General features: G+C 45.3%; 1 protein-coding gene across 1 annotated transcript in view; it reads right to left on the minus strand.

The window, feature by feature from the left end:
• Nucleotides 1–4,610: 4,610 nt before the first annotated feature.
• Nucleotides 4,611–12,903, minus strand: part of LOC126997300 (xylose isomerase-like) — a 63,543-nt gene continuing 55,250 nt past the window's right edge. Inside the window, exon 9 of the mRNA XM_050858299.1 lies at nt 4,611–4,954. Within this exon, the coding sequence (XP_050714256.1) occupies nt 4,796–4,954 (159 nt within the window). The 3' untranslated portion in view covers nt 4,611–4,795. The remainder of the gene's footprint in view (nt 4,955–12,903) is intronic.

Here is a 12,903-nt window from a genome sequence, read left to right on the forward strand (position 1 = left end):
TGGGGCTCCTCTAGACACTTGGAGCTCCTGTCAAACAGGTCGCGCAGGTATTCAGGCAGCTCCTCCTGGGGCTTCGTCAGGGTTCTCCTGCAGACACAGGTTCTTGGTTTCTGGTCGATCTCTTGGCACAACCCCACCATGGTCCCTTGTTTTATTTTCTTTGGGCTGAAGGAGACATTGGCCACGATGACAGGCACTTCCGCTGCAGCAGGGTCTACCAAAGTACTGCCTACAATCACCCCGTTTTCTACCGGGCATCGACTTCCACTCTCTACCACACACAGGCTAGCCGGGGGGGCACCCGTAATTTGACAGGGTAACAGCATCTCCGACCTCGGAGGAATAATGGTGGTGCGCTTGACCGTCACTGGCAGGTCTTCCTTGTTCACAGTCGTCAGTGGCACCCTCCTTCCTCCTACAGTCAGCTGCTTAGCGCGGAAGTCCAGCTCGCACCTGTGGGAGACAAGATAATCCATACCTAGGATGCAGGGGTCATCCATGTCGGCCACGTACACAGAGAGGAACTCTTCCTTTCCTCCGAGCTCAAACTTCACGTCCACTGGGCCTCTGAGCTCTGCGTAGTGTCCTGTGACTCCGCAGTGAGTCCGCACAGTCGATGCGGCGTCTTAGGAAGCCGACGATGACTCACCACGTCAGGCCGCACCAATGTGCGTTCCGAGCCTGTGTCGACGACCACAGGCCACAACACTCCGTCAACCTTGCCTTCCACTTGGCAGCTTGTCATGGTGGTTCTCCTGCACACTGATATCTTCGGGGCATGTACAGGACAGACTGGTCGTTGCCCCCGTGAACCAGTCCCTCTTAGTTTCCCGAGTGGTGGTTCCTCGTTGGGGGCACATTTTTCCGACACTCATTCTTCCAGTGCCCCTTTTCTCCACAGGTCCAGCACTTGGGTCCTTCCCTGGGCTTCTTCTTAGCGCCACCTTCATAGTCCTTCTTCCTCTTATAGAAGTCGTTCTCCTTGTGCCCAACCTTCTCGCAGTACCAGCACGTTAATTGGAACCTGTCTGTGTTGCTGACAGCGCCCTTTCGTGCCCTAAAGCCAGAAGTCGAGTCGTCCCTGAAGCTTGACAAGCTAGACCTAACAAAGGACTCAAACTCCATGGCACGTGCCAGAGCTTCCTGCATTGATATCAGCTCAAGAGGAGGGGAGAGCGAGCCCTGGGAGCGAACTATTTGCTGGCGTGCGCTGAGAAAATCAGTCAGCCTCGATACAATATTAGGGTGAAGCCCCAGCTCAATGGCCTTAGTAATGACAACAGTGTGGTCTACAAGGTCAAATGCTTTCCAGAAGTCGACAAAAGCAAGGGCAAGGGAGGTGTCTCGTTTGTCCAGGTGGCTGTGTATGAAATTTAGAAAGCTGACCAGGCAATGAGTGATGGAGGAGTGTTTCATGTTGCCAAATTGTTGGATGTCTATGAGGCTACTAATATCATCATAAGCCCAGTTAAAATAAAATCTTCACAAATGAGGCTGGGAATGGAAGTGATGGCGATTGGCCTTAGGTCATTAAGGGACTGAGGGCTGGAAATTTTGGGGATGGGAGTAACATATATATATATAGGACGTTTTCCAGTCGCTTGGGCAAGTGTTTTGTTCAAGTGAAGCATTTATTATGGAGCAAATGGGGGTGGCAAGTTCAGGGGCAAATTCCTTATAGATTTTAATTGGGAGGTCAGTGGGCGTGGTAGCTCTGTGTGTCCTTAATTTCTTTAATTTATTGAAAACATCAACCTCCTGGACGGAGGGGGATGGGGAGGGAGATGGTAGGTATGTGGGGAGGGCGGTGAGATCAAGTTTTGGGGAGGCTTCGACAGATACCCGCGAAATGGGTATTTATCTCCTCGGCCGCTCGGTCAGGTGATAAATGTGAAGTGCAAGGGAAGGAGGGTGAATGTTTGCCGAGTCCACAAAGAGACCTGACCTTGTGATACCACTGTCTGTTGTTGGCCTGTTTAAGATGGTGTATTTCATCTGGATAATAGTTTGCTCTGGCGGTTTTGATCTCCCTGATGACTCTGTTCCTGAGCTGTCTGTAGCGGGCAGGGTCTGTGTTGTGGGCCCTGTTTCTCTGCGAGATGAGCCTCTGGACGGTGGGGTTGATCCAGGGGGCGTCAGATGGATGGACTGGGAATGTCTTGACGGGGAAGAAGGTGTGGTAGGCACTGGTAATAATGTGCTGGTAGTGCTTCCATTCCTGGTTGACGTCTGTCTCATTTGTCACCTCAGTCCAGGGGTGTTGAGTAATCCACTGCCCGAATTGTCTGATGGCCGAGTCGGTCAGGGGCCTGAATGATCTGGCGGAGGATGACTGAGGCAGAAAGGTGGTGTGAGCCGGTTCTCACAGGACTGACAGGTGGCCGCTGCGTCCCATGGGGGGGAGGGGCTGGGGGGGGGAGTACTGCTGGCTCAGGTCGGTCATGATGAGGTCGAGGGTAGCTTGTTGGTGGGTGGGGAAGTTAACGACCTGAGTGAGATTCAGGTGATGCATTGTGTCGTTGACGTCTAGGCGGTTAAAATCCCCACAGATGACCAACTTGGCAGAGGGGAATCTCACTCGAAGGGCGTCAGCTGTGTCAGTGATGTGGTCAACCAGCAGCTGTGTGTGTGTGTGTGTGTGTGTGTGTGTGTGTGTGTGTGTGTGTGTGTGTGTGTGTGTGACAAAGATGGTAAATGCAAGAGAGAGAGAGAGAGAGAGAGAGAGAGAGAGAGAGAGAGAGAGAGAGAGAGAGAGAGAGAGAGAGAGAGAGAATCACCTGTCCTTAGGGGCTGACCTCACTCTCTCATCAGAAGAAATTTTGGAGCTGTTAAGGCGGGGACGAGGAGGGGCGGGGAAGGCAGGTAGGGGGAGAGTGAGGTGGCTATGGACGATGAATTGGTAAAAATTTGAAAAGATTAGAAAAACAGAGACCCAAGCTATGGTGGTAAAGTGACAACGGCCCCGACTGTACCTCTTTGTGAATCTAAATCATTTGGAAGCTTTTCAACCTCAGATGATCGGAAAGCAAAGGAACTCAATTTGGGTTCAAGAAAACAAGTACTGGGTAATGTAACCTCAGTCAGCGTTACTCTGTTTGCTCTCAAACACGGAGGGCAACATGCTAGCTTTTACAGCAGGATCATAAGCAACGGAGCCATCATTCTTACGGAGAGGAGGAAGAAAAGACTACTCCAAACAAGGACTGTTTCAAAGCAGACCACCACTTGTGTGTCTGCGTAGCACCAGTGAGAACTCCTTTAAATGTGCATTAAATTCAGATTCTGCTACTTCATAAACCCTCTGCCTCAGCACGCAATCTAACATAATTTTCCCAACAGAACTGCGTACCATAACGGGTCCATAAACGGAAAGCAGCTTGTTTATTGCGATGAGCCAACTTGCACTCATCATTGAACCAGGCCTTATCTTTCAGTCTTGCTTTGAAAGTTTTAGAAGGAACTCTTCTATTAACGGGACCTTCTGAGGTGAAAAAAAAAAAATTATCAAAAAAATGTTTTTTGGCAGATTCAAAGCCTGTTATAAGTGTACTTTCAAATGGCGTGTTTATTTCGCCGCGATCTGCATATTTAAATGTTCCTTGTGTCCCGGGCATTTAATTAAAAGTCCGCCTCGTCACGCCGCCACGCCCCCTGACACTTTTACTCGGTAAATTGCTCAAATAATAAGGTTTATGCCTTTATTTTAGTTATCCTTTCAATTCCATTTTCTCTAATGCATCCTAGAAGAGAAAGTGTAGTCCCTCCCTTACTCTCCCATAATCCCACTCTCTTTTGCTGATAAACAGGGCAGAAGCTTTTATTCTGCTCTTACTGCGTTTTTTAGCAAGTTTTGAGAATTGCCGAAATGGGTTGGGTTAGCAGTTGAGTGAAGGGAAGGGGCCCACCACTGAAAAAAAAAAACCCCACTTCATAAGGAAATTACTTTCCCGAGAACCCCCAGTAGTGAGGTATGATGGTATGATATAAGCACCGGGAAAGGCTCAGTGGGTAAATAACTGTGTATAGCATTGATTTCGGGGCATCTGTTTAGGGATGCATTGAAGTACTTTCATGCCAAAAATCAAAGTTGTAGGGTAAAAAGAAACTTAGTTATTACTAAATAGTTTTTTTCTCCTTTCGTCGGCCGTCCTGAAAAAAAAAGTTTTTCCTAACAAAAAAATCAAAATTGCTTTATTTATTAATGTTTTTTTATGAATTAAAATTTATTTTTAAAGTCATTGAGATAGCAAGAAAATGACTGTTTCCTTTTTCTTGATATATTTGTACTTTTTTATTATTAATAATTTTTCAAGAAAAATCTTAATTAAAGAAAAAAAATTAAGACCTACATGGAAAATCCGAGACTGCTTCATTATTAGAAATGCATTTAAATACAAAATACTGTAAAACCATGATCGTAGGTAAAAAAGTGAAAGAGATATATCGAAACGAATAATAATGTAATAGATAGAGCAAGAAGGTACCCTTAAGGATTTCAAGGAGAACATGGTTGAGCGATTCAACAGGACATGATGGACGAAAAATTCTATTCCATTCAATCCTACCAAAATTTTATTAGAGGGTCTTATCACGTCGAAAAAGAAACAATATTTTTCCCCTTTTGCTACTTTTATTTTTTTAAAGCCTTACAAACATGGCAGTAAATGAAGCTGAATTTAGATTAAAAATATGCTGAATGAAGAACAATTCTTTTCACACTAATAAGAAAGTTGAGCAACAACTGTTTTTAATCCAATAGATGACGGCATTCTGTGTTGGAGATTTTCATAAAAGTTCAGATGTAGTAGTTTACAATGGCTTCAAAATACTCCTGCCTGCCAGACTTGGGTTTGGGGTCTCCGCGCTGCATGACAGCCTTCTCGCACTCCTCCAACGTCGCCTCACCCGCTGCCACGCGAGCCCCAAGGCCAGACGTCCAGGACAAGTAGCGAGCCTTAAAAAAGGTGACAGATGGTGATTATGATTGTGGTGATGATGATGATGATATAAATGATGATATAAATGGTGATAAATATGGTGAGGGTCATAATGATGATGGTGTTGAGGATAGCGGTAATGATCAAAATGATGATTTCCTTATATATTATAATTATCATAAATTCATGTTATTAATTCAGTATTATAATCATTGTCATTATTATCAAAAATTTAATCGTTATTTTTACCAATATAATAATAATTATTGCTACTTATTATCCCGTAATGAACAGCACTGAGTGCCGGGTATCGAACCCGCGCCTTCTGAATAGTGTCAAGGCAGCATTTAGGGTAGGCGGTGGCTGAACGGATAGCAAGACGGCCCCGCCTTCAGGAGGACGCGAGTTCAATCCCCGACCGGTTCCACCAAGCTGGGATTTTCAGCGTCCGCCGAGTGGCTTATACCCACATGCTGTCCAGAAGACCACCTATCAACCCGGACTCTAGATTCTAGGATTAAAGATGAGCTTCGGGAGGGCAACATGAGCCAATGCAAGATGGCGCCACTATAAACACTCGCCTGCGCCAGAACGGGCTGGGCCGACCATCAGGACCCACCGGGAAGAAGCCTTGGACCGACCATCAGGATCCACCGGGAAGAAGCTTACCGGCGCAATAGGCTACGACGTAAAAAAAAAAAAAAAATACCGACTACGCCACAGATGAGCTAAAAGGTCACCGCTCCAGAGGCTACTTCTGTGACCTATTCCTGACACCCCCGCCCCGCACTGTGGGCATGAAGGTGAAGGTGACCCCGCTCACACTCGTGACGGTTGGAAACGGTTTTAATCAATCATTTTAGCACATACGGTGTATATATTCAATTCATCAGAGAAACTAATAACACGGTGAAAAAATCCCGTTTGAGTTGATTGATTCGATAAACTGAAAATGTAGTGTCCCGACACGAAGGGGACGGGGTTGGAGAAGCTAAATAGCAAATAGTTCCGACGCTGTTGGGATTAATGTAATGCCAGGAAGAATGGGGTATACATAAGATCACAAAAGTAGATATTAGGTATACGTATGTAAGTATTGTAAGTTTTATGTAAATCCCCCCCCTCCCCTCCGGCCGTTAGACTCCCGCATTCCGTCACATGATGCAATACCCCGTCAGCCCCCATATCTTCTTCCCCCCTCTGCTTACATAAGAAGAAGAACATAAGAACATAAGAACATAGGGAAATTGCAAGTGGCCGAGTGGCCTACACCAAGGCAAGTATAGAGAAGGTATCGTCATACAGGCCGGAGGAAATCACTCGTTGGCAACTCCTATAGCCTTCACGCTTGGCCCCGCCCCATCCTCGTTGTCTGCCCAAACCGACGACTTCACACATCTCACTCTCACCCTGTTTCCTGACCCCAACATTCATTTTTACAAAAAACTGAGACCACCATCATTTTCCTGAGAAAATTCTGCATTACACTAGCATAAAATTATAACAATAGTGTAAAATTACACATACGAAATCAGAGATAAATGAAGTAGGGAATATATATTTTCTTGCACTTATTTCCCTTCAACTCCTTAGTACTCAGCTGGTTTTCGTCGCATCACTTTTTTAAGCACAGATCCTAAATCTGCATGCTTTTCTGCTTCTGATGGTGTAGGGTACGTCCCGAGGTAAAAATATACATAGGGTCAAAATCGCCTCCGAACATAAACCGCGCCGTGATGGCGTTCATTTCCATCGGCTTTTGTTTACTCAAGTCAGACTCGCCGCTCACCTCAAGCCTTGGCCTTGGGGCTGTGCGTGAGCGGCCTGTCTGAGTTGAGTAAACAAATGCCGATGCGCATGAACGCTGTCACGGCGCGGCTTATGTTCAGAGGCGATTTTGACCCTATGCATATTTTTACCTCGGGACGTACCACATATCATCAGAAGCAGAAAAGCATGCAGATTTAGGATCTGTGCTTAAAAAAAAGTGATGCGACGAAAACCAGTACTAAGGAGGTGAAAGGAAATAAGTGCAAGAAAATGTTTATTCCATAGTTCACTTAACTCTGATTTTCGTATGTGTAATTTTACATTATAGTTACAATTTTATGCTAACGTGATGCAGAATTTTCTCAGGAAGATGATGGTGGTCTCAGTTTTTCGTAAAAATGAATGTTGGGGTCAGGAAACAGTGTGGGAGTGAGGTGTGCCAAGTCGTCGGTTTGGGCAGACAACGAGAATGGGGCGGACTTTAATTAGGCTCGAGGAAAGGGCGGAGCTTATCGAGACGCCAGCCAATCATCGTCCAGGATGAGATGCCGTGAACATTTCTATTTATATTTTTTTATTCACCGACAATTGCTTCATAGGGTATATAACAAAAAATCCACATCTTATTTTATTTTATTGTAGTAGTTTATAACATAAAAAAAAAACATCCGAGAGGTCCTAATAAAAAAGCTCATTTTAAAATTTGGTTCTTCACGTTCTATGAGAGTGACGATACCTCTCTATACTTGCCTTGGCCTACACAGGGCAGCTCCAGAACCCCCCCACTACTCACGATGGGTGAGGTGTAGTTTCAGGGGTTACAGGTAGATACTTGATCCTCGTTTACCTTCGGTACGGGCGTACGCTTACGTCGCGGCCTATAGCACCGGTAGGCTTTTTCCCGGTGGGGCCTGATGGTCGGCCCAAGGCTTCTTCCCGGTGGGTCCTGATGGTCGGCCCAGCCCGTTCTGGCGCAGGCGAGTGTTTATAGTGGCGCCATCTTGCATTGGCTCATGCTGCCCTCCCGGAGCTCATCTTTAATCCTAGAATCTAGAGTCCGGGTTGATAGGTGGTCTTCTGGACAGCATGTGGGTAGTTTTAAGCCACTCGGCGGCGGCTGAAAAATCCCAGCTTGGTGGCACCGGGCGGGGATTGAACTCACGTCCTCCTGAACGCGGTGGTGTTACTCTGTCGATTCAGCCACCGCCTCCCCACACTGCACCCACACCTCATTACCACCTGTCATCCTCGTCCATGTAGTTATCCAGCCTACTCTTAAAACAAGCTATCGCCCCTGCACTAACTATGTGATTGCTGAGTCTATTCCATTCCCCTACCACCCTATTACTAAACCAATGCTTGCCTATATCTCTCCTAAATCTATACTTTTCTAATTTAAATCCATTACTACGTGTTCTATCCTGCTGACTAATTCTCAGTACTTTACTTATATCGCCTTTGTTGTAACCCTTGACCCATTTGAATACTTCTATCAGATCTCCCCGCATGTAAGTTGAGATGTTTCAGCCTATTTTGATAAGGGAGGTTCCTCAGCCCCTGAATCATCTTGGTCATCCTCCTCTGAACTGAATCTAGCAAGTTGATGTCCATTCTGTAGTGTGGGCACCAAAACTGGACAGCATAATCTAAGTGTGGCCTAACTAACGCTAAATAGAGTCTGAGGATGACCTCTGCACTCCTATTGTTTACCGTCCTGTTAATAATGCCTAATACCCTGTTAGCCCTATTCCTTGCACTAATACATTGCTTCCTTAGTTATAGGTCAGAGTTCACTAACACTCCCAAATCCCTTTCACACTCTGATCTGCCTATCGCTGTAGAGTCTAAACTATACTCGTGTAATGGGTTGCGTGTTCCTACACTAAGTACGCTACACTTGGTGATGTTAAAATTCATCTGCCATTTTTCTGACCAAGCTGACAGTTTGTTGAGATCCTCCTGCAGTGCTCTAGCATCCTCCCCTGTCCTAATAGTGCGTCCTATTTTGGTGTCATCTGCAAATTTACCTATGTCACTAGTTATCCCATTGTCTATGTCATTGATGTAGATAATTGATAAAAGCGGGCCTAAAGCTGAACCTTGAGGAACCCCACGGGTAACATTACCTCATTCGGATTTTTTACCGTTAATGGTAACCCTCTGTTTCCTGTCGTTAATCCACGCCTTAATCCAATCAAATACCTTCCCTCTTATCCCATGAACCCTGACTTTATTCAACAGTCTCTGGTGAGGTACCTTATCGAAGGCCTTACTAAAACCAAGATAAACTACATCATAGCTCTCATCATTGTCAGCTGCCTCGTATACTCTATTGTAAAAAGATAAAAGATTAGTGAGGCACGATTTACCTTTAATAAACCCATGCTGTGAGTCGTGAATTAAATTATGTCTGTCAATATGGTCCCTCATACTATCAGCTATTACTGACTCAATCATTTTACCGATAACTGACGTCAAACTAATCGGCCTATAGTTTTCCATAGAAGATTTGTCACCCTTCTTAAATATTGGAATAACGTGTGCCTGCCTCCATGAAACAGACACCACCCCTGTGTCTAGCGACTTCCTAAATACTTCTGTTAACTGCCCACTGATTTCAGTTTCACATTCCTTTATTACCCTGAGGAAAAGTTCATCTGGCCCTGGCGCCTTGGTGACTTTAAGTCTTTCTATCTGTCTAATCACGAGCTCCCTAGTCATGTTGATGTCGGTTAATCCTTCTACCTCTTCTCCCCTGTAGATCTGTTCTCCCTAAGGTATATCATCTAATCTTTCTTAGGTAAATACAGTTAAGAAATATTTATTTAACGCCTCTCTCATTTCCTCATCTCTATCAATCAGTGTTTTTCCTGACTTAAGCGGCCCTATCTTATCCCTAACCTTGGTCTTATAAAGCTGAAAGAAGCCCTTTGGATTGGTCTTTGGTTCCCTGGCAATTCTAATCTTATAATTACGTTTTGCCATACGCGTGTTCTTTGTAACTGTTCTAGCTAAATCGTTGTAACTATCCCTTAGGTGAGTTTCCCCCCTTTTGATTCTAACATATAGTCCTCTTTTCCTTCCTATTTCAGTTTTTAGCCTTTCTGTCATCCATCGCGGGTGAACTGTTGACCTGACTTCCCTGTGAGGTATGAACTGTTTCTGTCCTAGTTTAATCTCCCTGACCAGACTATTAATTGTACTCACCCTCCAAGCTCTGACCTGACTAGTGACCTCACCAGAGATTAACGCCCCTCCCTTCTCTGGGTCCTGACCTACTTCTGATCTCACTCCCCCAAGCCTCTGCAGCTGCTTTCTTAACCCCTCGTAGTCCGCCTTCCTGAAGTCAGGTATTAATGTGTTGTTACTGCTGACTCTATCTTCCCATTTGATATTAAATCTAATTTCCTTATGATCACTGTTACCTAATGAATCCCCAACCTCAATATTGCTTATTATGTCCTCTCTATTAGTTAACAACAAATCCAAAATATTCTCTTCCTTCGTTGGTGTTCTAATTAACTGCTTAAGGAAACTATCCTGTATCACATCTAACAAATCCTGTGCCGCTTGGTCTCCGGATAAGGTATCCCACTCTATGTTCCTATAATTGAAATCCCCAATTACACACACATTTCTATATCTTGACGCCCTACTAATTTCCTGTAAAAGGGGTTGGCTACTGTCCCTGGTAAGGTTGGGCGGTCTGTAAAGTACTCCGATGACAAGCTTCTCCTTCCTACCTATTGTTTCTACCCAGAGGGATTCTGTATTGTTAACTACCTTGATTGGGTTGTTAATGACACATTTAAGATTGTCCCTGACGAAGAGTGCGACCTCACCCCCCTTCCTGCCTATTCGATCCTGGTGGAATAACTCGTACCCTTCAATCTCTAATTCTGGGAGAAAGTGTCTGTCTGCAGTGTTTATCCATGACTCTGTGATCGCTATCATATCAAATTTTTCTACGCACACCTTTCCCCTCAATAAATCTATCTTATTCCTAATACTTCTACTGTTTGTATTGTACACATTTAGACCTACCCCTTGCTTTACCCTGCAGCTGCTATTATTGTTACTACATTTAGTGCTCCCACTTGGTATTGCCGTCTTAGGCCCCTTCTTACTTTCCCTAAAATACCCTGCAGGGCCCCCAATCCACGTTCAAGGGCATCAGACAAGATCTGTACTCCCTCCCATGAAAGGTGAACCCCGTCTCCCTGGTATAGGTGGTTCTTGCCAAAGAAACGGTCACAGGTGTCGACAAATGTCCATCCATTGGCTTTGCAATAATCTGCCAACCTGCAGTTTAATACAATAGCCCTGGACAGCCAAATGCCTTGGCAGAACTCCACACACCACAGGAACCCCGCCCTTGGACGTAACTCTTCTAAGAGCCTCACTGTAGCGACGCAGAAGCTGTTCGCTTCCTAACCTGCCTATGTCGTTCCCTCCCACGCTATCACCTTGAAGACCTGAGGTGAACTGGAAGACCCGAGGTGAACTGGTGAAGACCTGAGGTGAACTGGATGAAGACCTGAGGTGAACTGGAAGACCTGAGGTGAACTGAAAGACCTGAGGTGAACGCATTCTTGTTTTCCTTGTTTTTCGTTACATAATCTGGCTTGTCACACATGGTGCAATACCCCACCCAGTGTCCATACCCACTCATCCCATCAGCTACGTTTCGCGCCAAAACAATCGCCTGGCGTCCCCCCTCAGATCTCCCTCCCTCCCAGTCCAGCGCCGCGCGCACCCTCCACCAGAATTGCCTCCGATCGCTTGGAGTCAAATTATCCTCAGGTAACTTTAGCATAATTACGTAGATTTTTGCCACTCGATTAATTTTCCCAACACCTGCCTGAGTTGTTCCTTTAGGCAATAATAATCTTTACACGGTTTTTGCTCCCTATCGACGTAGAAAATCGATTTGTCATATTCTTGCATTTCTCCCGGTCTCCCCTCTCCTCCCTCCCCCGACAATAAAATCTGGCGTAGCCCCAGGCGGAGTGGGAATCAGGCGCTGCTCTTCTACCCGGAGGTGAGTCCTTCCAGTGAATTACCCCCATTTTTCCCCAGTGAGCTACCTCCCTCCCCCCTCTAGTGAATTGCCCACCATTTGTTCCCCTTTCCCAGTGAAATTACCCCCCCTTTTTTTCTGCCTTCATGGCTACGTGTTCTAAGTCCATTGTTGACGAAATAAATTTCTTAGAAATAATTCAACCTTTTTTACGGGGGAATCAGGCGTAACTCTTCTACCCCCAGGTGACTGCCACCTGCTGCCTCACGCAAAGCTTAACACACAAATGTTATCATAACCTCTTCTTACCACCACCCAGTCACTTTTCTTGCGAGTCGAGCCTCCGCGTCAGGATTAATTTCCTCACGCTGTGGCTCAACGAGCCGAGGGATTATATATATATATATATATATATATATATATATATATATATATATATATATATATATATAGATATATATATATATATATATCGGTTAAGGGACAATATATGTAGGTTACATGTAGGTTTATATCATTCATCCGTGTCCATCCCACTGAGTGTTGAGTCGTAAGGTTTTGTATCTATGTAGGTATATTTTCATATATTGCGATGTAAGAGGATCCTTCAGCGGGATACTAAACAAGTGTTTGTTTGTCTTTTCTCCCCGAGTGAGCCTAAAATTGTTCCCGCCACATTTCTTCTAATTATCAATCGCATACAGGAAATAAATTGATACTGGGACGTTCGCCCCAAAACTTTTCTTTGTTATAACCTGACACGGTGTTTGTCCGGGAGGTGTGTGAGTGGTACTGACTCAGCGTCCTCCATATTCCCCCCTTCTCCACGTTACCTCTCGTTTCTCTAAGGTTACCCTTTGGATCAAAGGTATAATCCCCCCCCACGTATTTTGTTTCTATATTACTCAATTCTCCCTACGTGGCTAGGGAGACTTATACTCCTCAGATCGTTGGGGTGGTGGCAGCTACCCCCAAGATACCCCCTAGTCCTAGGTACGTCAAGGCCTCACCCACCCCACTTGCTTCCCCCTCCCTTTTTTCTCTTAATCTACCACTCAAGTCCATGGGTAATTTTGGACCCCAAGTTCTGACCACTACACTGGTGGCAGCGGTGGTGGGATATAATCACTCGTAGCACACCAGAAGCACTCTCCCGTGTGAGGAACAATTCTAAAT

This window comes from Eriocheir sinensis, chromosome 12, assembly GCF_024679095.1.
Source record: "Eriocheir sinensis breed Jianghai 21 chromosome 12, ASM2467909v1, whole genome shotgun sequence".
Taxonomy (NCBI): domain Eukaryota; kingdom Metazoa; phylum Arthropoda; class Malacostraca; order Decapoda; family Varunidae; genus Eriocheir; species Eriocheir sinensis.